The sequence below is a fragment of the Kockovaella imperatae genome, assembly GCF_002102565.1.
Source record: "Kockovaella imperatae strain NRRL Y-17943 chromosome Unknown BD324scaffold_4, whole genome shotgun sequence".
Lineage (NCBI taxonomy): Eukaryota > Fungi > Basidiomycota > Tremellomycetes > Tremellales > Cuniculitremaceae > Kockovaella > Kockovaella imperatae.
Window position 1 is genome coordinate 791,793 of NW_019028944.1, and position 26,572 is coordinate 818,364.

General features: G+C 52.5%; 12 protein-coding genes across 12 annotated transcripts; 5 read left to right on the plus strand and 7 right to left on the minus strand.

Annotated features, from left to right (window-relative positions):
- Positions 1–43: 43 nt before the first annotated feature.
- BD324DRAFT_620987 (RNA polymerase II-associated) lies at positions 44–1,639 on the plus strand (the record flags this gene model as incomplete). Its single annotated transcript, XM_022015348.1, has 8 exons — positions 44–87; positions 142–365; positions 410–605; positions 650–779; positions 815–904; positions 943–1,164; positions 1,220–1,384; positions 1,427–1,639. Exons 1-8 carry the CDS (start codon positions 71–73, stop codon positions 1,634–1,636), a joined length of 1,254 nt encoding a protein of 417 aa, XP_021872396.1. The 5' UTR covers positions 44–70.
- Positions 1,640–2,777, minus strand: BD324DRAFT_620991 (putative cytosolic Fe-S cluster assembly factor NBP35). Its single transcript, XM_022015349.1, has 3 exons — positions 2,648–2,777; positions 2,366–2,593; positions 1,640–2,327 (listed from the first exon to the last, which is right to left on the minus strand). The coding sequence occupies exons 1-3, from the start codon at positions 2,753–2,755 to the stop codon at positions 1,653–1,655; spliced, it is 1,011 nt and encodes a 336-aa protein (XP_021872397.1). The 5' UTR covers positions 2,756–2,777; the 3' UTR covers positions 1,640–1,652.
- BD324DRAFT_620993 (hypothetical protein) lies at positions 2,778–4,190 on the plus strand. The gene is made up of 7 exons (XM_022015350.1): positions 2,778–2,984; positions 3,024–3,129; positions 3,184–3,298; positions 3,351–3,455; positions 3,498–3,800; positions 3,840–3,902; positions 3,941–4,190. Exons 1-7 carry the CDS (start codon positions 2,982–2,984, stop codon positions 4,152–4,154), a joined length of 909 nt encoding a protein of 302 aa, XP_021872398.1. The 5' UTR covers positions 2,778–2,981; the 3' UTR covers positions 4,155–4,190.
- BD324DRAFT_680209 (hypothetical protein) lies at positions 4,169–4,757 on the plus strand (the record flags this gene model as incomplete). The annotated part of the gene is made up of 2 exons (XM_022019070.1): positions 4,169–4,677; positions 4,726–4,757. Coding segments are annotated over 2 exons (540 nt in total), but the record flags the coding sequence as incomplete, so codon positions are not given.
- BD324DRAFT_359915 (hypothetical protein) lies at positions 4,741–6,272 on the minus strand. Its single transcript, XM_022012578.1, has 2 exons — positions 6,080–6,272; positions 4,741–6,023 (listed from the first exon to the last, which is right to left on the minus strand). Exons 1-2 carry the CDS (start codon positions 6,141–6,143, stop codon positions 4,798–4,800), a joined length of 1,290 nt encoding a protein of 429 aa, XP_021872400.1. The 5' UTR covers positions 6,144–6,272; the 3' UTR covers positions 4,741–4,797.
- An 892-nt stretch (positions 6,273–7,164) lies between these two features.
- BD324DRAFT_621008 (chitin synthase-domain-containing protein) lies at positions 7,165–11,030 on the minus strand. Its single transcript, XM_022015351.1, has 29 exons — positions 10,956–11,030; positions 10,783–10,914; positions 10,700–10,749; positions 10,625–10,646; positions 10,466–10,584; positions 10,345–10,423; positions 10,113–10,305; positions 9,995–10,066; positions 9,792–9,948; positions 9,737–9,753; positions 9,613–9,691; positions 9,503–9,572; positions 9,363–9,454; positions 9,250–9,325; positions 9,057–9,210; positions 8,955–9,007; positions 8,890–8,917; positions 8,729–8,851; positions 8,631–8,687; positions 8,530–8,591; positions 8,426–8,492; positions 8,294–8,390; positions 8,225–8,253; positions 8,147–8,188; positions 8,030–8,108; positions 7,917–7,975; positions 7,725–7,823; positions 7,369–7,629; positions 7,165–7,272 (listed from the first exon to the last, which is right to left on the minus strand). The coding sequence occupies exons 1-29, from the start codon at positions 10,997–10,999 to the stop codon at positions 7,219–7,221; spliced, it is 2,466 nt and encodes an 821-aa protein (XP_021872401.1). The 5' UTR covers positions 11,000–11,030; the 3' UTR covers positions 7,165–7,218.
- Positions 11,031–11,162: 132 nt separating this feature from the next.
- On the minus strand, positions 11,163–14,079 carry BD324DRAFT_649847 (hypothetical protein; the record flags this gene model as incomplete). The annotated part of the gene is made up of 8 exons (XM_022018052.1): positions 11,163–12,836; positions 12,872–13,071; positions 13,112–13,215; positions 13,256–13,460; positions 13,500–13,635; positions 13,680–13,736; positions 13,783–14,000; positions 14,049–14,079. The coding sequence occupies 8 exons, from the start codon at positions 14,077–14,079 to the stop codon at positions 11,163–11,165; spliced, it is 2,625 nt and encodes an 874-aa protein (XP_021872402.1).
- An 878-nt stretch (positions 14,080–14,957) lies between these two features.
- On the minus strand, positions 14,958–16,808 carry BD324DRAFT_621014 (hypothetical protein). Its single transcript, XM_022015352.1, has 10 exons — positions 16,487–16,808; positions 16,383–16,418; positions 16,248–16,338; positions 16,109–16,209; positions 15,991–16,058; positions 15,802–15,937; positions 15,684–15,743; positions 15,455–15,610; positions 15,159–15,346; positions 14,958–15,101 (listed from the first exon to the last, which is right to left on the minus strand). The coding sequence occupies exons 1-10, from the start codon at positions 16,541–16,543 to the stop codon at positions 15,050–15,052; spliced, it is 945 nt and encodes a 314-aa protein (XP_021872403.1). The 5' UTR covers positions 16,544–16,808; the 3' UTR covers positions 14,958–15,049.
- Positions 16,809–16,947: 139 nt separating this feature from the next.
- On the plus strand, positions 16,948–22,423 carry BD324DRAFT_607949 (hypothetical protein; the record flags this gene model as incomplete). Its single annotated transcript, XM_022014089.1, has 13 exons — positions 16,948–18,858; positions 18,895–19,210; positions 19,248–19,596; positions 19,685–20,304; positions 20,340–20,725; positions 20,780–20,927; positions 20,963–21,306; positions 21,345–21,398; positions 21,439–21,598; positions 21,639–21,893; positions 21,915–22,102; positions 22,142–22,230; positions 22,285–22,423. The coding sequence occupies 13 exons, from the start codon at positions 16,948–16,950 to the stop codon at positions 22,421–22,423; spliced, it is 4,959 nt and encodes a 1,652-aa protein (XP_021872404.1).
- Positions 22,424–22,504: 81 nt separating this feature from the next.
- Positions 22,505–23,423, minus strand: BD324DRAFT_360615 (histone-fold-containing protein). Its single transcript, XM_022012580.1, has 4 exons — positions 23,007–23,423; positions 22,840–22,950; positions 22,659–22,796; positions 22,505–22,592 (listed from the first exon to the last, which is right to left on the minus strand). The coding sequence occupies exons 1-4, from the start codon at positions 23,145–23,147 to the stop codon at positions 22,578–22,580; spliced, it is 405 nt and encodes a 134-aa protein (XP_021872405.1). The 5' UTR covers positions 23,148–23,423; the 3' UTR covers positions 22,505–22,577.
- On the plus strand, positions 23,413–24,619 carry BD324DRAFT_360422 (ubiquitin-conjugating enzyme/RWD-like protein). The gene is made up of 5 exons (XM_022012579.1): positions 23,413–23,663; positions 23,717–23,817; positions 23,872–23,938; positions 24,000–24,102; positions 24,152–24,619. The coding sequence occupies exons 1-5, from the start codon at positions 23,630–23,632 to the stop codon at positions 24,507–24,509; spliced, it is 663 nt and encodes a 220-aa protein (XP_021872406.1). The 5' UTR covers positions 23,413–23,629; the 3' UTR covers positions 24,510–24,619.
- On the minus strand, positions 24,601–26,442 carry BD324DRAFT_577472 (hypothetical protein; the record flags this gene model as incomplete). The annotated part of the gene is given in 8 exon segments (XM_022013261.1): positions 24,601–24,722; positions 24,738–25,185; positions 25,234–25,360; positions 25,411–25,656; positions 25,679–25,906; positions 25,948–26,109; positions 26,152–26,237; positions 26,293–26,442. The coding sequence occupies 8 exon segments, from the start codon at positions 26,440–26,442 to the stop codon at positions 24,601–24,603; spliced, it is 1,569 nt and encodes a 522-aa protein (XP_021872407.1).
- Positions 26,443–26,572: the final 130 nt, after the last annotated feature.

Genomic DNA, 26,572 nt, shown 5'->3' on the forward strand with positions numbered 1-26,572 from the left:
AAGCATCCTTGATTGCGTCTATAAGCCGTGTAGTCAGTGTTTTGGTCAAGGTCTAGTAACCAGCGACACCATGGCGTCTAAGAAATCGTGGGTCAGATCAACAGGCTCGATAGCATTACACTGACCTGAGCCTTATACCAGGAGGCTGGATCTCCTGCTTCGAGTCAGGTATCTGAATCCCATACCACAGCCACCGTTTCCACCCAAATTGTTCAACCTTTCTACAAATGTGAATCGACTCGGCGAGCCTAGCTACCTGGATGATTTGGTCTCGAGTACTCCTCTGCCAATGCTAGTTGACTCTGAGATGGGCATGCCGGTCGATCTCAACGTGTATGAGAGAGTCTGGAACGGGAACGACGAGGGTAGGTTTTTGCAAATGTGACACTGGGCCTGATCAACTCTTCAGAGCTTGGACTTGCTGAAACTCAAGACCTTGCAGCGGAGGATCTGGCTCTGATTGCTCCTTTCGAAGACGTCAAGCCTCAGATCAACGGATCTGGCTCTGCTGCCGGATCTACGGACGTGACCTGGATGCGAAACTCGGCGTTGTTCACCCGGAAGGCTGTCTCCGGTAGCAAGTCGTTGACCGCCATTGCCAAAGAGTGAGGTGAACCCGTGAAGATTCACATTGATGAATTTCTCTCAGCGAGGAAGTGGACGCTTCGACTGCAGCGCAAATCATGTCGATCGAGCAGACGTTCTCAGAGTTCGATAGCCAAGACGTCACTCAACTGAAACATCCTGATCCGAAAAGATCCAGACTGAGGGTCGTCGAGGTGAGTGACGAAGGCGTATCATACTGACACGGTAGCAATACGAGATACTGCCTGAAGACGAAGCTTGGTCCAACTCGTACATAATGATGAGATACCCTGAAAGGCCAACAGCGTCTACCTCTGCGGTGAGGGTCATCGCCTGAAACACAGCTGATGAGGACAGAATCCGCACGCTGAAGCGTCTTCATCTCGCTTGAATCGTGCGGTCCTACGGCCCGTCATGGAGGATGATCAGCAGATCATGCAGTTCTTGCTGCCGGAGGAAGACACTCTGCCGAGATTAGAGCATTCATTCGTTGACCCAATCGGCAATGAATCATACGAGCAGATGAAGGAGCTCACCATGAACGATCCCAATGACCCGCAAATTGATTCGGTCTTCCCTGCAAGTCTACGCCGAGTGTTCTGGCTTGGGTTACGTTGCTGACCGTGGGTCTTAGAGCGCTCTCTACGACCAAATTCGGACCTATGAGGTTGTTTCCCAAACTCGACCTCAGAAGGAGGTCTTGATCACGATTGTTGAGGCCGGGGACCCTGCGAAAGCCCAGGGGGCCTACTACAAAGAGATCGGAACGAGAGCGCAGCTCAGAAAGACTCGGGCAAAGGTGAGCGCCATTCCAAAGTCAACGTTGGCTGATTCTCCGTAGCGGCAAGGGGAAGGCGACGAGACACAGGAACCGTTATGGGACAAGAGTCGTGTCGGATTCAGACACCCTCATGAGGATTTGATATCGCAGCGTGCTACAGCACAAGCAATGGTATCAGATCCTGGTTGGATCGAGGCTCAACTTCGAGGCCTCGGAGATGGTGACAATGAGGCAGTGGGCCAAGGAGAAGCCATTAAGGAAGACGATTGAGATGTGGTCTATGCATTTAGGCATCGCCCAACTTTTCGCGTATCCGTTGAACTATGTCTATGTAGGATTGAGCCGCAGGACTGTCAGGGTAGTCATCGAGAAAGCTCTGTCCCTTATCGCAGGTTGAACCTATCCGTGGATCTACCGGTATGCGTCCCAAAAGCTCGAGGTCCAGCTCCCTGCCCAGTTGAGCGGCACCACCTGTAGTTGGGGCGAAGATCGCATTTGCCGTGTTGCATTTCGGACAGATAAACTCGGACATATTTTCGACCAGGCCTAGGATGGGTATGCCAACTTTTCGGCAGAAATCAATCTCTTTCCTCACGTCTTGCAGCGCCACTTCTTGAGGAGTTGTGACCAGCACAGCACCATCTATGCCAACTTCTTTCATGTATTGCACGATGCTGAGGTGCTCATCGCTGGTTCCCGGCGGCGTATCCACAACCATGTAATCCAGCTGTCCCCACTCGACATCTTTCAGAAATTGTTTGATTAGACCGTTCTTCTTCGGACCACGCCAAACAACTGCATCTTTAGCAGAAGGCAGTAAGAATCCAATAGACATGACCGCGAGATTGTCAAGAGCATAAGCCGGAGACCAGCCGGAGGATGACGTGTGGATGGTGGAATTGGAGAGTCCCATCAAGAGAGGGATGGAGGGGCCACAAATGTCAATATCCATGAGCCCTGTCTGTACTGTCAGATCCGATTCTGTGCTTTCAGTCTCACCTGAATGTCCTCGTCCGCCGACAGAGCCCACGACAGTCCAGCTGAGAATGTACTCTTGCCCACTCCGCCCTTGCCAGATAGTACCAGAATCTTCCTATCAACCTGCTCTAACCTCTGCTTGATGATCGGCAGATCCGGATCTGGCCCTTTTGGACCCTCTGCACATGTCGCCTGATTCGGGCAGCCTTCGCAAGCATCCGCCTTGCCTGCTTGGGTGGATTCTACTCCCTGCCAAGCTCAGTGAGTTGGATGCTTTGTCATGCCCATCAGTTCTGGACTCACCGGGCAATGCTCTGGCGCGTTTGAGGGTACAGTGGAAGGAAGAGCTGCGGATATTGGCTCAATAATTGTAGGCGAGGGTGCCGGGATTGGTGTCTGAACGGCCAGCATTGAATGGTTGATCAGTCGGAATTGGGACTACAACAAAATCGGATGATCACCGTCCAGCTCTTTGGACTTTGCCACCTGAAATTTCAATCCAGGCGGAGAAGACCGCTGTGCCAGGACAGCTAGCTATAACAATACGGTCTTCGGTGTCAGTCAAGACATTGGAGACCTGTGGGCAGGGCAAGGCCGAGTTCATGCATGTCCACTTCTAACACACCAGGTCCACCTTATGGTGAGTATTCCATACTGCATCCAGTCTGATATGCTTCAGACAGCCTACGTCCCCATGATGCAACGTTCCCAATGGGAGGATGTCGAACCAACGCCTCAGTTGGATGGACCCGACCCTCTGGTGCCAATCATGTACGCTGAGGACTGTGAGTGTGCAATTCAGGGGGTCACAGCAGCAGAAGCTGACCGACCCAATTAAGACCGCGATGCAATGGACTACTTTCGATCAATCTCTGCTACTGGAGAGCAGTCCGACCGAGTCCTCGAATTGACCGAAATCATAATCCGCAAGAATCCCGCCCACTACACAGTATGGTGAGATATAACCGCCGATAATGCCCGTCGTCACGTCGTCTGAAGCCGTCAGGGGCTATCGTTTTCAGACTCTGCTCGCCTTGCAGAAGGATCTCGAGGCCGAGCTCGAGCTCATGAACGAGTTTGCTCGCGTCAATCTCAAGACATACCAAGTCTGGTGAGATACCCAGCATGCCGGGCTTCGCTGACACACCATTAGGCATCATCGGTTGCTTCTCATGTCCCACATTTCTCCAAAGGATCCGCAAAGCGAGATCGACTACATACATCGAGCCCTATTGCCTGACCCTAAGAATTATCACACATGGGCCTATCTGCATTGGCTGTTTTCCCACTTTCAAGATCGTATCAGTTTCAAGCAATGGCAAGACGAACGAGAATGGTGCACAGAGGCTCTAAGAGTCGATGGAAGGAACAATAGTGCCTGGGGCTGGAGATGGTATCTCTATGTTGAATGTGCGCCAGAGAAAGCCAGCGAAGAGTACTGGCAGGATGAGATAAGGTGAGCCCCGGCACCAGCGCTCGAGCTGAACGTCTTCAGCTTCGCGGTAGATGCTGTGCATCGCATCCCCCACAATGTATCTGCTTGGAACTATCTGAGAGGGTGAGGGATCATACTGGGAAGCGAAGCACTGAACACAGATTACTTTTACGACTGAACCGTTCTAAAAGCACGGTGATTGATTCGCTCAATCGATACGCTAGTGGAGAGAGTCCTGTGACTTTTGCTCTGGAGTTCAAAGCAGAGCATCTCGCCGAGGTTGGCGATAGAGAAGCAGCTGTAGCATTGTATGACGAGTTGAGCCGAAAGGATCCCATGAGAGCGGCCTATTGGATGTGGAGGGCTTCGAGATGATGTAATAATTCCTCATGCAAGCTGGTATCTCTGTTCTGTTTGACCTGTTACGACTCGAACGTCAAATCATGCTGAAATATGTCTTTTTCTACGGCTGGGAAGTGACGAAGGACTGTCCAATCTCTCGTGCTTGTTTCTCGCAATGGTATGACGCTGCGTTCGAGGATCCAGAGAGACCGGGTACTGTCTTTAAGACTGCCGAGCATTGGTTCATGTTCCACAAGGCGAGACTCTTCGATCCCGACTTGTGCGACAAGATCATCGCTGCCGACACACCTGATGAGGCTAAAAAGCTGGGTCGACAAGTCAAGAATTTTGACCGGAAGGAGTGGGACAAGTACGCCGACCAAGTTGTGCAAAAGGGCAACGAGCTCAAATTCGCCCAGCATGCCGATCTTCGACGCTACTTATTCGACACTGGATCCCGAACACTGGTCGAAGCCGCTCCCACAGACCGTATTTGGGGGATAGGGTTCTCAGAGGACGAGGCCATGGATCATGTGAAGGAATGGGGCACGAATCGGTGAGTCGCCATGCCATGACTCGGGTTCTGGGTTGATCGGTCCCCAAGAATGGGTCTAGCATTGACAAGAGCTCGGGATGCCCTTCTGCGTGGGACGTAATCATGCATCATTGTACAACATTATAATGGTACAGGGGTCGTTAAACGAGGTGATGACGGACTCGAAGGGGAATTGGACTCGGGAGACAGGGGCAGAGAAGCTCCTGGTGTTGGAGAGATGCTGTCTCTCATCTTCTGCCTGCTCCTGAGCGGCTGCATATCCTCTTCCTCCGAGGCCGTCGTCGATATTCTTCGGCCGCTCTGCTGATATTTCCTCAGGATGGAGATCGACTCGTCCTCTGGTAGTGTCAGACGTATCTTCGACAAAAGAGTGAGGTCGGACTGATCTGCGGTGAGGAGAATGGGTTTGAGAGGAGCGCGTGATGGTAGAATGATGGTAGGTGCAGAGACGAGGCCGACAGCAGGGTCGGCAATGTCGATGGTCCCCTCTTGCATGTAGAGACCGCGTCGAGCACTGCGACGGATACGTGGCGAGGGCGGTGGAGGTTCAAGGCGATCTGCTATGGGGACTGAGGTGATGATGACTGGTGCTGGCCTAGACTGGACCGGCTTGTGACCTTTGGCAACAGCGCGCAGTCGGAGATGGAAAGAGACTGAAGCGGTGGGTGTTTGGAGTGATTCTCCCACGTCCCACCTCCCGCCTCTGCGGGGTAAGACGAGTTTGAGTGAGCGTCTGGAAGGTGGATTAGAAAGAGAGGTGGAAGCGAGGGTAGAGGTGAAGGGTTCGCGTCCCGCTAAGACGACTGTGCGTTCAAGGACGACTGTCACTTTGCGTATGGCACTGGTGCTTGATTCTGCATGATATGAGCATGGGATTGTGTCGCCAGGTCCGTAAGATCCGTGCGGGGGGCTGAGGGAGAGGGTGATATCGCCGATTGTCGCGTCGTCGGGTGGTGAGGGTGGAGCAAGAGGGGGCACGCGATGATCAAAGAGCTCGAGATAAAAAGATTTGGCTATGCGATTGCCGACATATGGAATGGGTTCGTGGTCGACGCCGACGTCAAACCTCCAGACCACCTTGTAATCCTTTTGATTCTGTGTACTCTTTGCGGCAGTAGCTGCCGAGGGTGGGATAGTGAGGGTGAATGGATGTGACCAGTCTCCCAGAATTTCGTCATCTCCTGAAAAGACTACCTTTGTCTTCTCCCAAAGGACGTGTTCCTCGGGACTGGATTCTATACATCTGACCCTGGCGAAGACTCGTCGGACAGGTAGGGGAGCAGCGAGGGGAGGAGAACGGGTGATGATCTGTCCAGCAATGACTACTGGAGTGACACCGAATTTGCCTTATGTCTGTCAGCAAGAAAAGCCAAAGGGTAGACCCTAGTATCAAGAAACTCACCCGAGGTCGAGAAGCACCGTGCACTATTGTGACCATTGGATGACTCGACGGCTAATTCCAGCATGCCAGGCAATGTTGAATTGCGGTTGGACAGTGAAGAAGTCAGGAATCGATAGGATGGGTCATGTATGATGGAGTGGGAGCGAGTTCATGATGACAAAGAAAGAGGCAAGGGGTGGTGGTCCAAGAGGCGGGTCAGGAGGAAAGGGGATGCGAGCTAGGTGGCACCGAAAAAGTTACCGACAGGATAGGACTTGGTGTGTAATATCCCCACTAGCGGTATGTAGACCAACAGCGTAGGAGGGAGGGGCGGGGCGGCCGGATGCTGCTGGGTGGTCGTGGTGGATCCTTCTGCTCGAGGAGAGAGTTACGGCTCGTTTTTTTGGCTTTAGCTGGTGGTCCCCTCTTCCCCCCTGGGACCGTTCTTCGAAAGAGGTATAAAGTAATTAGAATTGACGCGGGGCGGCGACAAGGGGGACAAGGCGTTGTCGCTGGCGGCGGCGGCGGCGGCGGCGGGTGGGACGGCGTGGACGATGCGTGAATCAAGGTATGCGATTGGAGCCTGTGGTTGAGAATGAAGTCTAGTGATCGTTCAGGGTAAGAGAGAGTTGAACGAGCTTAATATGATGGCAGCACGCGGGGACATGACCATGTCGTTTGCTGGCTTGCAGGCTGGCTGCAGCTGTTGATTGTATAGCGCTCCCCCTCGTCCGGCCCCCCTCCCTTTCTTCATGTCACTCTAATTTTTTTTTTTCAATCTATAAATAATCGAAACGGAGCTAATGAAAGAGGGGAAGGGGGAAGGGGCGAGGGGGTCAAGAGCGCAGGGGGGAGAATAACGAGAAAAAGACTAAAACCGCGCTAGCCTGTTTCTTACATACACCACATACCCTCACCCTCACTCTTACAAAAGCCACGCGACGGATCCGGGTTACTCGGCGTTTTAGGATATTTTTATTATTGAAATCAGATGAACAGTTTCCTTTGTGGCGGCGCCACCTTTACCCTTGCATATAGAAGAGTAGAGTACTTAGGAATGTATAGGCACGGATGGGTATCCGGATCATCATCATCATCATCATCATCATCATCATCGTCATCATCATCATTACCACCACTACTCCAGTCCACGTTCTTCCTCAATTCCGCCTACAACACCTACTCATCTGCCGAATGGCCCAGTACCATACGCACTAAGAGGGGAAAGGAGGCGGACAGAGATGTCAGCTCAAGGTCTGATACACCACCACGCCGCCATCTCTCTCTCCTCTTCTCGGTCTCTCACTCACTCCAACAAATCTGACGGCGCACAATCCAAACGTGGCCCAAAGAAGGTAACGAAAGTAGATATGTTGTCTCGCCTGTAATGAATCGCTTTGCGCGTACAGAGCATCATGGACACATTGAGCAGACACAGGCGTGTCCGTCTCGAGACACTTTTCGACCAATTTCGATGTCCGTTTCACACCAAATTGGATACAAGCTGCCAACCCGGCATTGCTCAAAAGCCACACACCGACGAGGCGTGTTCGAAAGGTACGATTTTGATCCTAAACGTGTGTGTGTGTGAGCCAAACTCTATGGAGGAATATATACGCGCGTCCAATCGGATCTAGCGAACCGCAAATAAAAATGTCGTACTCACATCCAAGCTAGGTCCACTGTCCTGTACATTCGGCGATGCCGATGGTGACACTGCTCGCTTGACGACGACAAAGAATGATTCATCGAGATCCTCTTGTGCCTGAGTGTGTCACGTAGTCAGTCTATCTTATGCAGCAACCTCCATAACGTGATGAAACATTTGGGCACACGAGCGCGCGTTCGGTGAACTCACCCGTTGCACATCTTCGCCTCCCGAGTGCACAGCGGGAAGTGCGTCGGCGCGGTCCGACCCTGCGCGTCACACGATCAGCATGTTGCTTTTTACGTAGGTTGGTGAAAGCTTACCCTTGGTGCCCCAGGATACGTCATGCAGGTTGCAGAACGCGTAGACGTTCAAGATATTGGTAAAAGAAGGCGCCAGCAACTGCACATGAGCCAATCGACGAATTCTGGCTCTCTCACCATGTATTGGGGGAACGAGCTGATCATATGCCATGGATCCATCTGCAGTCAGCTTGCGTGTGTGACCGAGAGACTCACATAGAGCAGAGAGGCGAGCGAGTAGAACCCTTGACCAGTTGAGCTGGGCTGCCAACCGGCGCAACTCACCAATCACGGACAAAACCGCTGCAACCAGGGTACCGTTGCTACTGTTGAACAAATCCCGAAGTTTATCAAGAATACTTCCAGGTACACCTAGGACAGCCTTTGTCGTCGGCATATTCCATCGCCCGTACTCACTTGGAACGCCTTGATGGAAAGAATGACGGAGCAAACGATCATGTAGCCTGCCAGTACAGCGTATACCCTATGATCTTAGCTCATACAGAGATTGGTCACTCTACCAAAAGGTGAGCAGATACAACCCCTTCTCTCCTTTCGGTCGATTGCCAAGCGCGAGGATGAACTGATCTCCATCAGCTGGGTGCCCAACGGAGACACTCGCCTGCAGGAGAAGGAACAAGAGATAAAGGGCTTTGAGACCAAAGTTCACCCAATGAGTCTGGCAAGTCAGCATGTAATAACACTTTGGGCTTTTCTCACCACGTCGTCCGTGACGAAGAGGTTGATGTGTGACATGTTGGGCACGAGATCAATGATGATCGAGAACGTGAGCCACAGGTTTGCCAAAGCGAACCAAGAGAATACCAGACTGAAGAGATTGTACTGATGATCAGAAGCGCGTTCGATACAATCATGCTCACGAGTGCCTGGATGTGTAAAGCAAACATCCTGAGCCGTCAGTCAACTAGTGCACGCTGCGACGTACCGGAACGGCCCGTGACCACTTCGATAGAGCCGGAAGAAGTGAATGAGGGCGTACTGACAGTAAATCGTCAGATATAGCGTCAGGAGCTCGATAAACACCCACAACAGATGCGGCGAATGATCCGTTCAACCACCGCCTCCTCTGACTGATGAGCTCGGCAGCTTGCTCCGGCACATCCGTCTCTGCCTTGCTTGGCTTGACATAGGACAACGTCCACCGGTCTCTAGCTTTGGCGACGAGTTCGAAACACAGGATCCTAAAACAGGTCAACGCTGGATTGCACGAATGATCCCACCTATCTTCGGCGAGAAACATGTTCTTGGTGAAAATGTTCATCCCTTCTATCCCTTTCCTACCTAGTCGAGCAGCCACTAATTTTCAGCGATGGCCATCTGGGTCAAAACTCACTGGTATGATCTCCGTGGAAATATTGTTCCAGAGGTCGACCTTGGATCGCTCGGAACCGATAGGCCGAGAATGCTCCGGGAAGAACGCTCACACTGAGTAGGTTGTCAATTCAAGAGGCTCTGCTCCTGTGGCTTGCTCACTATCCAAAACTACTTTCCAGCGGCTTGTCCAGAATGTTGGACATCTTGTACTCGAAATTCTGAGCAGCAACTTTTTGAGGGGTAAGCAGCGGCTCCGCGTTCTGACGCACCCAGCGGATTGAACAGTTTCTTTCCTTTGCTGATCATGGCGTGAATCTCTCCACAAGCGCCACCGAGGTTAGGATTATTCTGTAGCCCTGAGTCAGTCGCCGGGCAAGACCCAAACGGACTCACGTAGAACGCCTCCCATACTTGATCCTGTTAGCGTTATGTCAGGAAGTGAACTCACAGTGATAGATGGCCTTGTGGCCGGGTTTTGTTCCGGCGTCCAGTAAGACGCAGATTTCTGGGTTGATCTGCCTGCCGATGGCATTGAACAGCCATCGGTGAGAATTGATCTTTTTGCTGTTCTCCTGTTTGAGGACAAGGATGATTTGCACGGGGACCTTGAGAAGAGATCAGCATAGCCTTCGAAAGATACAGGAGACCTACCAAGTTGTTTGGATCCCCGGCATGCGGTTGCACCAGCTGAGGCGTCGCGTCTATCGACAGCTGGGTAGTGTACTGCGTTTTGGCTTCAGCATGGGCACCTCCCACTATTCGCCTTCACCTCAAAGATATGAGCCACGGTGGGCTTGTCATTGACAGCTTTCTTCAGCACGCCATCTTGGTAGACGCCTATGGTAGCCAAGACATCCAATACTGAAGTGTCCATCGGTCCCAGACCATCAGCAATCAATGTCACGACGATCCGTTTCCAGCCTGGCATTCCTTCTTCGGCTGTCCGACGCCAAAATTTGGATCTGATTCGATCAGTCTCACCAGGTTTGTGTTGGACTCACGCCTTGGTATTACAGATATCCCTGATATTCAGCATGACATGATGCAAGGTCCTGGCGTAGAGATGTTTATCCTCGTTGTCTATAAAAGTTCAGCTCCCAGTCCCTCGGGCTCGCAACCTACAGCTCGTGACTGCGATCAATAATTCCGTTTCCCGTCCATATTCGTTGACTCGCAGATTCCATCCGTTGGCTGCGGTGAAGTCATCTGGATCACAAGTGGCAGCAGTGTATCTCAGATGTCTTGAAAGTCAGCGATGAAGCCCTTTCCCCAAAACCGCACGTAAACTCCGTTGATTTGCCCCCTTTGATAGAAATCAGCCACGACCATGTGCCACTTTCACAAACCCAAGCCCACCTAGCCACTTTGATTCAATGGCACTGACAATGGGTCGAGGGACAGGGTACCTGATGTCAGCTCAGCAAGCACAAGACACTCACTCGTTGATCCAGTTGCCTTGACTCGTCAATGTCACTTTTTTAGTCGTCGCTCCTCGTCTCGGAACCGTCTGACGACGGATAAAGTCCACGCCGCCGACAAATGATGGGGACTCATGATACGGCCGATGCCCACTGATCGTTAGAAGGTCGAGTCTACTGCTGCCCACGCTCACCTCGTTAGAGGCTTGAGCTCTTCAAAGTCACCGAAGCGTTGCATCGCGAATGTTCGGATCAGGATCACCCAAATGTGCAGGAGATACGATACAATATACATGTGAAAAAGCAATGAAGATCAACTCTAGACCAGCCTCGCCAAAAATCGAATGAAACCGTGTGTCAAAAAACTGAAACATGTAAAGAACGAGAGAAAGAGTCCGTATTTATACACCTGCCTGCCAGTCATTACCGTTCAGCCACGAGCCTTGCTCTCCTCGCTCCAGGGTTCGCATAGATCGAAGGTACCATCCGTCGGTCTTTTGTCTCACACTGCGATAAATGGGAGGGCCGCGCCTTTCATCTCCAGTGACGTCCTTTCGTCCGACAAAGAGCCCTCTCTTGGCCGATTCCTTTTCGCCCGTTCCAGGTCGACGGACAGCTGACTCTTGCAAGGCAGCCTTTTCCTCGGCGATCGTGTCAATGTCAGAGAAACCAAGGCTATCGGGAGATGCGAGAGGTGCTGGTGTCGCTGGGCTCGTGCCGGTCCCGGGCCGACGGCCGAGTCGTGAGACACGAGGCAAGCTTGGGATATCTTGGATGGCCTTTTCCTCGGCGTCAATCTCCGCTGCGAGATCGGTAGGGATGAGAGGATACGACTTGATGAGTTCCGTATTGAGCGATTTGCAGATCTCGTTCCACTTCTTGCCTCGAATGATCATGTTCTGCGACTTGGCGAACAAAGTCCATGGCGTGTAAATGAAGGGAGGAGGAGGCTTGTCAGAGTCTGCGCGGCCAGAGGACAGTACAGGTGCCTGAATACCGGAAGCCCGAGATTGAATAGGGGTGAGGCGGGCCTCGGGAGCGGGCAATATGACCTCGAGAACGACCATTTGAGCGGGGGGATCATCATCAAAGTTGGACGAAGGCAATTCGAGAACCTCGGGGGAGAGTCGGGCCAGGTCTTGGATCGTTGGCCAAGACTTCAGTGCAGAAGTGAGGGACTCCATGGCGACCACGATGGCAGCCTGGAACTCGAGCAATTCTTCGTCCTCTCTCGATTGGATCGATCCTTGGTCTGACGAATCGGCCCTTGCGAGGGATTCATTGGCTCTCTCGAGGATCTCAGACATGGTTGCGTTGCTACATTCACGGATCCACGCGCGCATACTGGCCGTGAGGGGGTACTGTACGTCGGGCAGACGGTAAGCGGGGATCTGATGTCGGGCAAAGTTGTAGACGAGCACATCCAATGTGGAATCGGTGGGTCGGACACCAAAGAGACCGAGATAAGTTCCACCGGATTGAACGACGGGTTTAGAGCCACGTTTCGCATAAGTCTTGCAAGCCGAGAGGAAAACATCCATCTCTCCTTTACCGACACCCATGTGATCGGCGAGCGTCCTTGAGAAGAATCGGGTTTCGGTGAGACGGTAGCCTCGCTCGAGCCACCAGTCAACGGTGTCAAAGTTACCAGGAGTATCCTGATTCATCTTTGGGTAATCAACAGCCAAAGGAAGACCCTTGCCGATCTCGCGGACCAAGAATAAGAGAACACCCTCAGAAGCGTGGAGCTTGAGAGTGATACCATGAATCGAACTCGAGTCATCGGAGGTGGCAGCAGCGTCGGGCACTGGGATACGAGTGCCGGTAGTCATGACTCGGTCAAACAGCTCTCCCAAGGACTCGACCGATGTACCAAGTTGGCGAGCGAGGAGGACTGAGGCTTCGACGAATCGTTGACGGAATTCGGCAGATTCTCGAGACTGTTTTGACTTGGTTCGTCGTTCGGTCGATTCAAAGACTCGGGGAACGAACGGTCTGACGAGGGACCAGTTGAAGGTCAACTGGTAGAGCCACTGGAATGTGGATTGACGAGGATCAAGCTCGCTCATGACACCCTGTCATCAGCAGTGGAATGCAAGTATAGACTCACTCCAAGATCCGCCTCAGTCTCAATCATCTGCATGGGAATAGTTCCATCGTGTCGGACAAGAATCTTGCCGTCTTCAGCAAAGGCTGCACTGGCGACCACAATGTGTCGAGCCTTCTTTCGGATTTCGCGGCGTGCCAAAAGGTCGATCAAGGCGAATGTGATGGAGATGACAACAATCATGGCGCACATGACGGAGATGGCTGGGACGTTAGACAGTAGGACGTGGTAAGTTTGGCTCACCAATGATAAGACGGGTAGATTGACCACCCCCTCCTGCGAGTTGGTCCGGCATGACGCCTGGTTTGGTGAAGTATGAAGTGCCACCGAGACCGAGGTAGTGCATTCTGATGTTGATAAGCCCTGCTCTAGCACCAATAGACTCACCCGCAGACGGCGACAGCCAAGAAGATACTACAGAGACCTCGCTTCCACCATGAAACGGACCATTGGGAACGGAGTCTGAAGAAGAGGAACAGAGCAGCTGTGGCAGCGACACAAGCCAAGACAATGGCAAAGACTACCGTGACCACGCTGTATCCGACACGAAGGAAGGGCAATCGGAACGCGGCAGAGTAATGCATGAAGACGACTATCGTCAGCGAGAATGTTCTCGGAATGAAAGACTCACTGGTTAACCCGACAAAGACTCCAGAAACGACAATACGCCACCAAGGAATGTCGAGTTCATATCCGATGAACCAAAACGCCATGGCGGTGGAAATAAGGGGTACGAAGAGGGAGACGGCAGTCATTCCTCGCGAGAACTGGTGTAAGGAGTCAGCCACTAATTATGGTGGGGCTCACATACCTCGATGTACCACGTGAGGTCAGGACTGGCTCGACCACGAACGCCGACGTAGCTGACCTGAGGTTTGTGTGAGTGTATGGCTCTTTGAATCGGGTCGACTCACAAAGTGCATTCCCCACACTGCGACGGCAGCGAAGCAGACAGCAGCGAGACCGAGGAAAAGATGATTTCGCCAACCTCTCGACGAGGTTCGTCGACCGAGAACGAGTAGAGTGGCATAGGAACCGAGGACCGAGACGATGATGGAGAGGACCAAGATACCGGGAAGCGGATGCAGGGAGATGGCATGAGTTTCGTAGTACTCCACCAGTTGCATGGGATCTAAAGGGTGTGTCAGTGGGTACGCAAGAGACAGACAGACCGACTCACCATCCCAGATTTCCTCTGGTGGCCAGATCATGATGAAGGCGAGTAGTGGGGAATGTTTCTGCGATGAGATAGATGGAGGACGAAATGTGGATAGTGCCGAATGTCGAGGGTCCCTGTGCCAAGATGGAATAGAGACCGAGCGATCGATGACGAGTGGATTGGGTCCAAGCGTGTGTTATTGTCTGTGTGTCTGTGTGTAGATAAAAGAAGATATGGAGGATGAGAGGTGAGGGATGGTGTGTGCGTATGTAGCAAGTGGGGTCAAGTACTACAATGACTGTTCACGCACACCCCGCTTCTTCAGGTGCTTGCTTGATTTGTGTTTGGCTGGTCGGGTCAATGATGAGGCAGTTCTGGATATCAATACACGACGATTCTCAGATGGCGAGATGATGAGGTTGGGTGGTGGTGTCAGCTTGACACAGGACAAGAAAAGGGGTGGACACAAGAAGGAAGGAAGAACAAGTGATCATGGATGGTACCTCTCATTCCCATATATCACCTGTCTCGGGTCTAGAGAGAGTGAGAGCGAGAGTGAGAGAGACCAAAGGCATGGAAATTTTCCCTTCCTCAAAGGGGGGGAGGAGGTATTACATTTGGGAGTCTGTTCCGCACTTTTCCCAACCCCCCTCGCTAGTAGCCGCGGCCTGTAACCCAACCCGACTCCACCCCCCCCCCACCCCCCCCCCCCCCCCCTCTTCATCCCTCCCTCCGCCGCCGACGCCCTGGGGAAGTATATATGAGAGAGAGAGACAGAGTAGAACTTGCTCATGTCAATGTGACAGGCACTTGTCTCTGAAAAAGAAAAAACCTTCGTTCGGAATGAACCCCCTCAATATTCTGAAAACAGGCGCGGAATATAATCAGGGGGAAAATTATCTACATGGTAACTGGAATTTTTTGGTGTTACGCTGCTGCTGCTGCTGCTGCTGCCTTGATCGATGACTGGCGGCTTCACGCCACCTCGCCGCCTCCAACACCACCGATCCATCAACGTGCTTTCATTCCGTATCAGAGCCACCGCCAAAGATGTCATTCTCGACGTACTTGACGCTGATCGGCGTCCCATTCAGCGAGGTTGCCCAGCGTGTTGGATAGTGGCTCACTCACGCAGCAGACTTGTCCTTCTTGACCTTTTTGACCGGAGCAGCATGTGGTGACTGACCCCGCGCCTCCTCCCCCTTTCCCTCGTGAACCCTCTTCTTCCCCTTGGTCTCGATCTTCCCGTCCTCCGAGTCACTATCAATGAATCCATCTGGACCCACTTTGGTCGTCGTCCGTGAAGACTCGACGAGTTTCTACAGCAGCCGATGAATAAGCTTATCAGGCACTAGAATTTTTTTGGATTGGTGTGGGAAAAAAGGTTCGGTTTTCAATTTGGAGTCTGTCGCCTCTCTCTCTCTCACCTTCACTTCCGCAGCGCCACCATTCATCACTTCATTCGGACGCCAAATGGAAGAGCGGAGCTTGGTGGAATGATTGGAGTCGATCCCCGCCAGAGTATAAAGATCTGATTTGACAGCACTGGGCTCTATCCCGTGGCGAAGGAGAGCCTCGAGAATCTTGTGCAATTGTGGCGTGTAAGCTAATAAATTGCGAACAGAGAGGGGGGGGGCTGATGGGCGCGGCGCGTACCTTGCGAACGGAACCGAGGTGGTAGACGTCGTCAACGTAGACGCATATCACGTGGGTAGACTGAGAATGTAACGTGTCAGCTGCGGATAGCGTATGTAGCAGGAGAACCGTGATGTACATTTTGCTCGTCTCCGCTGCGACTTGGCGCCACTTTGGCCAACTTGACACCAGCGTCCCGCAAGGGGCCGTTTGCGACAGACGTGGCGATCACTCCCCAGGTCCTATCCACATCCGCGTGACGAGGGAATAACATCCTGAGTACGTCATTGTCTACATGATATCGCATCACGAGACTGGAGCGCCGCACCATTTACCAGCCGTCCAGCCAGAGTCGATTGATATCACTTTCAGGTCACTTTTGGCTGTATCGTGTGCCTGCATAGGGTGGTGGATTGTTCAGAAGCCAAAACATCTGGTAGATTTACCTCGTCCCGGACCTGCTTCTTGCTCATCGTACCTTTCTTGGCTCGAAGGGGGATCCCATCGTCATGGTCAATCTCCATGAGCCGCTTTTCTAACCATCCCACTGCGCCGGTCAGAGCTGACAACATGCAGAGAACTAACAGATCTTCTTGGCACGAAGCAGAGCGTCTGCGTGCTTGTCATCTCGCTCGGGATCTTCTTTGGCTCCGTCGACACCTCGCACCCAGATCCACTGACTACCGTCAACCGCGAACATAGACTATACTGTGTGCTCACCGGCGTCTCGTCCGTCGTGAACAGTGATGGTTTGTGCTGCGTAGATAGCTTGGCTTCAGCACGATCCCCATCTCATGATGCCCTGCGAGCAGGAGGGGGCAGACCTTTTGAAGGAAGGTGCCGATATCAATCGAATCACTTGGACTCCAGTAGAAATCCATGTCGCAGTATGAGCAGAGGGGAAGCAGAGTCAAACGGTCCAACAGATCAATGGACGAATTCTCAATGTGACGGTGGTCGTTTCAACTTTTTTACGTCACTTTGCATGACCTCCTTTGATCTTCACCAATTCTCTCGAGCATAGTCCGTCTATCTTCCTGTCCCTGTATAGAGAACAATTCATTTCCTCGTCGCGGAACATGTGCATGCATGCCACCCATCCAGCCTGCCATACCTGCCATATCGCCAGCTCGCCTCGACTCTCCGGGTTGTAGCTCTTGGTTGGCTTCGGCTCCGAAATCCAAGACCCTCGTGACGTAACTTTTGAGAGCTGCTGTCGAAACCGGTCGATCGCTGGAATCTTAGATAGCTGTTACTCTTGATCACGACACACCTCACGGACACCATGCCCAAGGGCACAAAGTCGTCTGCATCTTCAGGCACACGCAAGAAGCATGCCAAGAAGGCAGCCAAGGGCGATGCTGGTTCAGAGCAGCAGAACCAGCAGCAGCAAGGACAAAACAAAAAGTCGAAAAAGTTGACCAAGGCGGAGAAAAAGGCAAAGGTCAAGCAATACATTCCTCCTCCAAAGCCGCCAGCGCCTGCCATACCAGATCCGCTAGACTCTCAGGGATTGGCTCATACGCTTCCTCCGGAGCTAGTCGTTATTCTCCGCAGGATAGGCAAGAAGGACGCCGTGACGAAGCGAAAGGGATTGGACGAGCTCCGAGAGCAATGGCTGACTCCACCACCGTCGACGACATCAGAGCATGAAGAGGAAGATGAGATTGAGCGGGAGATCAAGGAAGCAGCTCTAGCCACCGCCATCCCTGTCTGGCTGCATAATCTTGCACAACTGCTCCAATCCCCCTCGCATCGCACTTCAGCACTTCAAATTCAGCAAGCTCTGTTGAATCGACCGTCTACCCGAAATCTCATCCTAGACTCTTTCAATCTCTCCCTTCTCCCGGGGAATCAAACGCGAGACACTTTAGGCTCCTGGCTGGTAGCAGCGGTGGAGGAACGGCGAAGGGCGGGAGGGGCAAGCTATACTTGCTGGATGGACAGTACATCATTCGGACCGCAAGATGATCGCCTGGATTTGACACCTCACCTGGACTCTCTAGCAGACTATCTAGAACTCTCGATCGCTGACCCAGCATCTTTGAACGACAGTATCTTCCCTTCTCCCATTGAGAAGGTTCCCATCGGATCAGAAGAGGAGGCCTGGTTTAGAGTCGGAGGATTGACCGGTCTCACCTGGCTTCTCACAACAGCTGAACCCTCCACTCGCCTTCTTGACCTCCTCAGAGGGGACATCTGGTCGACATTATCACCTGTTGAACCATCACTTGGTTCGGGCCAGCCGTCCGTCCGTAGAGCAGCGTATGCCCTCTTGGACACCGTGCCGGACGATTGCCTTCCTCAAGACCTGCTGTCGTTTTGCTGGAGAGAAGCCGAAGGGACTGTCTTCGACATAGCTGGCCCAGTCATTGCCAAATTGCTTCGTCGACATCCAGATTGGTGGGAACAAGACGAAGACGAGGACGACGAAGAAGAAGAAGATACGGGATCGCCATTTTCCGACTTTCTTCAATTCGTCGCGAGTGTTTGTCCCTCCGTCCCCCATGTCACATACCCCCTTCTCCTTGTCGCCGTCTCCACCATGTCATCGGACATCCTTCCGCTAGACCTGGACGACAATGCTCTTCCTTCCTTCTTCTCACATCTTTGGTCACCTGTCGACGCCCGGCTACTGTCCACACACTCTTTACCCAACCAAACGTCTGCGCTGCAGACATTCCTTCAGGCCGCTCTAGACTGCATCGCCCTGCTGCTCAAAAGAGCCATCAAAGAGGAGGACACTGATATTGCTGAATGGCTTGTAGAGACACAGCTCTGCGATCGAGCTTGGAGGCAGTGCGTGTTGGAATTCGGCGGCAAGTCTGCAAGAGCACGGACGCCTCCCGGCGAGAACGAAGCTGTAGCTTTCGCATCTGCTGCAACTCGAGTCAAAGCGATCTCCTCTGACCTCTACGCCACGTTGCTGGAGTCAATTACATCTACTTTGGTCTCAAAGTGCTTTGGTGAAGATCGAGATACTCGGCTGCTTCCGCGAGCAGTCATCCTTTTGGACACACTGGACACTGCCGGGTCGGAGGACAGTGTACGCATCGTTGATGTGGCATTGGAAAGACTCGTCCAAGCAAGTTTGGATGAAATGCGTAACACCGACACAGATCCCAAGACCGGTCTGGTCCTAGTCTCTGACATTGTTCGCGAACACAGTGATGCTTTGCAGGACGAGACGATAGATGTGAGTCAGGGAAGATACTATTGCTCATTCCTACAGCAAATCTATGAGCTCTGCGGAAAGGATGCCCTAGTACAGTCAGCTCCAAATCAGCTACTCGACCTGTTGCGAACTTTGGAGAATTCCTCCCCATCGGCCAAGTCTGACAAAGCCCGTCAGGTTGTGCAAAATATCGTGTCCTCGCCAACTCTGTCCACAGAGACGCGTTTCTCCTTCGTAGCGGCAGCTTTGCAGCTGCAATACCTTTCATTGTTCCCCGAGGACGCCATCGGAGATCTCGCAGAAGAGGGTGTACAACATGCGATACTGGGCGATCAACGCGCGGCTGTATTGGTGGCGCAGTGCATCCGAGACGGTGAGTGACATTAACGTCATTGCACTCACACCCAAAGGGACATTGCCTCAGTCGAACCTGGACACTGTGCTCTCCCTGTGCAGCACGGCCATCCAGGATGCAGCCAGAGACTTCTCTGCGGGAAACGCTGCATCAGCTTCTCTGCAACCCAGTGCGCTCATATTCTATTCCTATGCCAGAGATCACCTCCAGCCCATCATCGACAGCGACGTATTCTTGACTGCTCTCGTCGATCTCTACCTGCTCCATGGCCTGTCAGCCGTCGCCTTTGATCAGACGGTCTCGAGCATGCTGGACGAACAATTGCCTCTCGCACCGTCGAAGTTCCAGGCAACATTGAGGGAGGCAATGTCACAGCAATTGACTGATATTTCTAATTCTGTCAAGTGGGTCTACTTTTTGATGCCGCTGACTAGATAGCCCCGTCCGCTTGATCGAGCTGGCCGCTCGGACATCTGGACTTGAACCAATCAGTCTGCTTCCGACACCGGACGTCATTCGTGGTCTTCTTGACAGCCTCATCGCTCAGTCGGCCGACCCGACTCTGCCGATCATTGACCCCCTTGCTCCATACACCGGCGAGTCCATCTCACCGGATGGGCTATTCGATTCCACCGGTCTTTCTAAGTGCGCCCGAGTGCTTCAAAGTATTCTAGCATTATTCCGAGAGGACCGCAACCTTCCGAGCCGGGAGCCAATCCTGCTCTCAGCTTGCCTTCTGGGTCACATACTCGCCAGGGACGGCTTATCGGTCAATGGTGGCTCAAGAGGCCTTGCATCTTCGACAGATTCGCTCGAAACCTTCGTGAGAGAGGCTGAGACGATCCTCTCCTCCGTTTTCGCCACAATACAAGAGCCCACTTCAGCCTGGCATAAGCAGACGATAGTCCTGGTCAAGTCTGACGGGACGGGATCTCAAAGTGACTGGATCCAATCGACCTTGGCTGATCTGCTGCAATCATGGTCTCGAACAGGTAGCGATGTGAGCCTTCGTGCTGTTCACCTTGTCTTGACCCGCATTCTGGGCAATGAGAGAGCTACGGAAGCAGACAGTGCTGCCTGGTTGGACCTGGCGATGACATTGAGTACTAAGAGTGAGTGATAATCCGAAAGTGAACTCATCCTGTAGAGCCTGACTTGGCGTCTACTATCATCCTTGCCATCAAGGGAAATCTAGAAGATTCACAAGCTATCTCCACTGCTCGGAACAGGCTGGCAAATAGCATCACGGGCATCAAGGCGAAAGATATAGGAGTGACTGGCTTGCCCGCTTTACGGCTCCTGCTCGCCTCGGCACCGCTGCCCGATTCCACTTCAGACTTCATCCCTCAACAAAGAGCCATCTTCGTCCTTCGTCACGTCTCTGGTTGGCTCACTGACGACGATGCCGAAGACTTGCCCGAGGAGACGGAATTCAGACTGGCAGAATTGTTCAATGCTCTGGGACCCGTCGTACAGGATGTACCTGGCCAACACTGGGATGCCATCTTTGACCTTCTTGAGAACGGACTGGAGGTGAGATGCACAAGTCTACATCGCTGATGCCAGGGCTCTGCTTTGGATGACCAGTCATCTCTGTGCTACCTTTGTGGTTGTCTCGTTCTGCTGCGAACCGTCAGGGATCTGTGTGCGACGAACAAATCCTTACGAGCTGCATGGACCAACCGAGACGTGCTGTCAAAGCAGGTCCTAAAGTTATTCACCCAGTGTCGTAATGGTGAGCATTTAGCCTAACTGCAACTGATGTCACAGATTCATCTGAGCCAATGAAACGCATTCAGGCTCTTCTTCTGGATCTGGTCATGGGAATAGACGAGGCTCAAGACAGTGTCTCTAGCGGTCTCGTCTCCGAGTTGACGATTTCTCAATTAAGCCACCTGCTTCTCTTGTCTACCAATTGGGGGATCCAGACCATGGCATATCGCCTTCTGAGTCAAGTGATTCGCCGTGAAACGCTCGCTCTTGTTCTGAAAGTGGAGGCCACGATAGGAGATGAAGCGGCGGAGGAAACGCAGAGCATTCAACTTCCAGCCAGCCTGATCAAAATCCTGGAGGATGGTGCGAGTATCGACTGGCAGGATCCACAAATCCCTCAAGTGAGTGGTTTGAGTTTGACTCGCACTGAGCAAGTCAGGTCGTGACGCAGATCTTGGCTTGGATGGCTATCTTAGATCATTTCGACGATGCTGTGAGTGCGACTTACCGAAATCTTCTCTGACTGGTAATAGTCTCGAACGATCAGATCAGCGTATATGGATCAATTGAGATCTGGTAGTTTGATCGAGCGATCCCTCCTCAGTATGCTCTTCCAAATGATGGGAGTGTCGCAAGTTGGAGCTTGGAATTTCCCTGCCGGTCAGTTCGCAGTGGACGAATTCTATCCTGAGCGTGAGCCCCGCAGCATGAGACTGTCGGCTGATTCCTCCAGTCTTGGAGCCTGAGGAGCTCGCTGACTTGACCCCCTTCGCGTCCTACCTGTTCTACCGTACGCTGATCTCGGTGCCGTCCATCTTGAGAGAGATTCACGAAGGCATCAAGGATCGACAGCTATCCTTGTCCATGCTCAATTTTACTGCTCGATACTATTCGCCTGTCATTATTCAGAAGGAGTTTGCGGCCCTCAGGCAACCTGCCACGATCTCTCAACTCTCTGCGGAAGGTCTGACAGTTCGAGTCGCTCAAGGTGGGGGCTCTACGACTGCAGCTGGAACGGGATCCGCAGAAGCGATCGCGAGCTACGTCGTGGACGAGCAACCGATGGAGATTGGGATTCGATTACCTGCGGAATTCCCGCTGCGGGGCGTGGATGTGCGTGATCTGAGGCGTGTCGGCGTTCCAGAGAACAAATGGCGAGGCTGGTTGATGAGCGTCCAGCAGACCATTACCTCGAGGGTGAGTTACAATGGTCTGTGCACAGCTGACCCTCACTAGAACGGTCTCATACTCGAAGCGCTGACAGTGTTCAAACGCAACGTCAGCCTGCACTTCGAGGGTGTCGTAGAGTGTGCCATCTGCTATTCGTGTGTCTCATCATCTCTCCTCTCGAAAGAATGGAAGACTAATGAACTGTCCAGTATCATCTCCTTAACCGATCGTACTTTACCCACCAAACCCTGCCGAACGTGCAAGAACCGCTTCCACGCTTCGTGCCTGTTCAAATGGTTCAACTCGTCTCACTCTTCCAGTTGCCCGCTGTGTCGTACATTGTTCTAGACGAATAGAGTTGGCTTGTACACGTGGCGAAAATCATCTCATGAAATCGTGTATTCATTTCCGCCTCTTTCGCCCCTTTCTAACGACCTCGCCATCACCAATATCATCCTCCGGCCCACGTCTGGTACCCGTTTCGTCTGCTGAATCATCCGAATCACCTTGCTTCTGTCTATTTTGCAGGATTTGTGCCTGTCCTCGTCAACGTCTAAAGACCCTCTGAGAGCCTCCTCCTCACCTCTCTTAGCTTTGCCAAGTAAATCTTTAGCACTCCCTCGTAATTGTCGAATCCGAGACTCTTGGTTGATGTCAGGACGTCTTCCCCATTTATCGTCTTCCTCTTCTCGTTCAAGCATTTCTCAGCTGCTTCAGACGTCTATACGGCGTCAGATAGACGGTCTTGTGGGCAGTGAACGTACGATGAAGCTAATGAACTCTGATACGCATTCTTGGACGCATTCCTTTGCATCTTTGGAGATCTTGGCGGATGCAGGTAGAGATGTCTTCATGATCCGAGACACGTTGGCGATCTAGAGGCCATCCATCCTCGTCAGCGGCACCGTGATAAACATTGACCGGTACTCACGGGCAACCACCGGTCTTGCTCTTTGAAACCATCGACTTGAGCATCTGTAAAGGGGAGAGGATCCGCTCTCTGCTCGTACGGGATGTCTCCGCCACCAGATGGTGCGAGGTTCGGCAAATTGACTGAAGGACTCTCCAGCATCCTCGTCAAGTGCGTCAACTTTTATAATTGTTCATCGGAATCCGCAGTGATGATTAGACTATGTTATCAGGGGCTCGAGCGACCATCTCAAACGCCCGTCGGCCGATTCCTGGCTGATCGATACTCTTTACGTAAAGGATACCCCGCGCAGTAGGATTGTTGCCCCGAAGATCTTCACTTCCACGTCAAATGGCGGTTCTGTCTCCATCCTTTCTTCTTCACTGTATATTGTATCGTCGTATCGTACTGGCGAAGAGACCCTGCTCGAGATGGCGGACACAGGCAGCAGCTCCAGACCAAAAGTCAATTTGCGGTCAACAGCGGTCAAGCGGATCATGCAGGAAGCCAGTGAACTGTGCGACCCTCAAGATGATGATTTCATAGCGGCTCCGTTAGAGGTGCGAGTTGCTTGCTTGGCTGAGATGAGCAGAATGGGTTTGACGGATGACTTTTAGACGGATATCTTCGAGTGGCACTGCACGATGCGTGGAGTTGCAGGAAGCGAGTACGAGGGAGGTGAGTCGCTCAAACGGCCAGGAGTTGCTCGCCGGTAATGACTTTGTCCGTAGGGTTATACCATTTGAGAATCATTCTACCCCACAATTACCCAATGGCTGCTCCTGATATCATTCTTCTCACACCAAATGGACGATTCGAGCTGGGCAAGAAGGCAAGTCAAGAACATCTGACTCACTTCATTCTCGGCGTACTGACGACTCGTCAGATCTGTATCGATGGTCTTACTAGTTTCCACGCTGGTTCATGGCAGCCTGCTTGGGGTGTCCGGACGGGTGAGTTGGCAGATTTAATGGTTCAGTAATCAGCAATTGGCGGCTCACTTCATTTGTCCAGCTTTGACGGGACTGAGGAGTTTCTGGATGCAAGGTGGTGAAGCGCTGTCGGCGATAGGGGCTCTAGACTGTTCACGAGAGGAAAGGCGCCGTTTGGCCAAGCTGTGAGTCGAATGAATACGCTTGATCCCTTCAACTGATCCTGCATGCCAGATCGCAACAGTGGACTTGTCCAACATGCCAAGTCTCGAACAATCAGCTTCTACTGCCAACGAGAGAGGGACCGGTGCATGCGGAGAAATCACGCAAAGAAAAGACAGATGAGACGGAGATCGGTCGTCAGGAACGTGTCGAAATGCCCCTCACGCCGTCTCGCGAAGAGAGTGACCCGAAGGAACCTATCCTTCCACCGCAACAGCCTACCATATCTCCAGAGAGCCCTGCCACGGGCATTGTCCCTCAAGCAGACTCTCCGGTGCCCTCGATACGCCCCGTGCCGAAATGGATAGACATCCCGCTAGGCATCCTGTGCGCCATTTTGGGCATCTTAGTCGTGAGAAGAGTGTTGTAGTCTTATCCTTGTACAACTTTACCGGTGTCATCAAATGTTATGTAGCATATCCGAGATCAAGAAAGAGACCAGTTTTCTACAGGTGACAATCCTACACGGAGAAGAAGGGTTGATCGCTCCGTCCATTCTGTTGCTGCGACGACCCTTGCTGTTGCTGCGGCCTGCCAAAGGGATTATGGGTACCGAATCCTGGCATCGTCAGTCTTGGCAGCTCTGTGTGTCACTCACGAAGGTTTCCGACATTTCCGAATGTGTCCATGCCGTCTTCCCTTCCACGAGCAAGCAGATTGGCAAGGTGAGCATGCTGCCCGTCGTTCGCCGGTTTGGGAGGATTGAATGTCTTGGGAGGTGATTGTGGCTGGAGTTGAGCTTGCGGTTGTGGTGTTGGCGAAGGAGACTGGGTGACGGTCGGAACGGGCAAGAAAGATGAGCGGGGAGGGGAGAACGATTGACTTTGCTGTTGTGGTGAAGAGTGCTGCTGCACGCCGGGCGCGAAGGGGTTGTTGGAGCCGTATCCAGTAGGCTGGGCGAACAGTGATTGTTGTTGTTGTTGCATCATCTGCTGTCGCATGTATTCTTCCTGTTGCCTCTGCTGCTCCTGCATTGCCATTTGCTGTCGCATGAACTCTTCTTGCTGCATCTGTTGTTGCTGAGCCATCATTTGGGCATGGAATGGCTAAAGGTGTGCGTTAGAGGGAGATTTCGATATTCTGCATCGACTTACGTTAAACGACGTGTATTGAGGCTGAAGCTGCTGTTGCTGGCCATATCCGATATCCACCAACGGATAACCACCCATGGGTGCGAAGAGGTCTTGCTGCGGCTGCTGTGCATATTGGTTATTCGAATTGCTATCGACTTGTAAGTAGAACCCGATGGATCCCGGTTCAAATGTGCTCACAGGTTCAGATCATCATCAAACAGGGCTTTGGCGTTTGCCTCCTCCTGCTCCCGCTTTCTCTTCTCCTCTTCCTCTTTAGACAACCGCAATGCCCTTTGGAAATCATCCTCCTCCTTCGTGACCTGACTTCTCCTCGCAGCTTCCTCCTCCTGCATCCGCATACTCTCCGCAATGGCCTTTTGCAGATCATCGTCTTCATCTCCTGATCGACGCGGCCGCCTGATCGTATCGTGAGCCGGGTTTGGACTCGCCGCTCCGTTTCACTCACTCTCGTCTGGATGGCTCCGGTCTTGGCCCGCCGTAGTCCCCTTCACCTCTGAGACCACTCTCGGCAAGGTTGCCCAACATTCTGTCTCGCATGTCTCCCCTGGACCGACGCTCATTTCTCAAACGATCCTCATCTTGAAGTAGGTTGGTGATGTCCTTTGCCTTTTGCCTAACATTCGCGCCGACGTCTTTCCCAGCTTCGTCCACGTACACGAACTCTTTCAGAGTCCTGACGGTGGGTCAGCGTAAGTCTCAGAACATTGATCTTACTTTACGATGTAGATGTTGTCCTTGAAGTAAATGACAACGTTCTCCGATCCGGCGTGCAGACAATAATCGAGCAGGGTCAAAGCTTTGAACACGTGCCGCCAATTCTTGCCCTTGTCGTTCAACCTCTTGTCCATCGTCTCCATGACTTCGACGAAGTCATTTCTGAGTCATATCAGCGACCTGAAAGGCTCAAGCAATCCTCACTGGTTGTAGGTGAGCTGCGCAATCTCATTCATCTGGGTACCGGATGGACCCCAGGCGTCATTCGAGGTCGCTTCTCTGACCTTTGACTACGAAGATGGTCAGTGGACGGCCCTGAGCGCTCTGGTAGAGATCTCTACACACCTGAGTGTCAGTATACCCTTTGGTATAATTCTTGGCCGCTCTGAGAGCTGTCGGAAGTTTTGTCAGTATCGATGCTCCGACGTCATCGGTTGCAACTGCTCTCACCGCCTTTACCACTGGGTCGCCGTGGATCAGCCAATGTCTCCTCATACCGGGAATGACTCACAGATTCTGTAGAGAGCTCGCCATGATCCTTAGAGATGCTGTCGGTGCGCTGACCCTCGATGTGACGACTCGGATCTGTCACCAAGAGTCAGTCAGAAAGGGATAGCAACAGAAG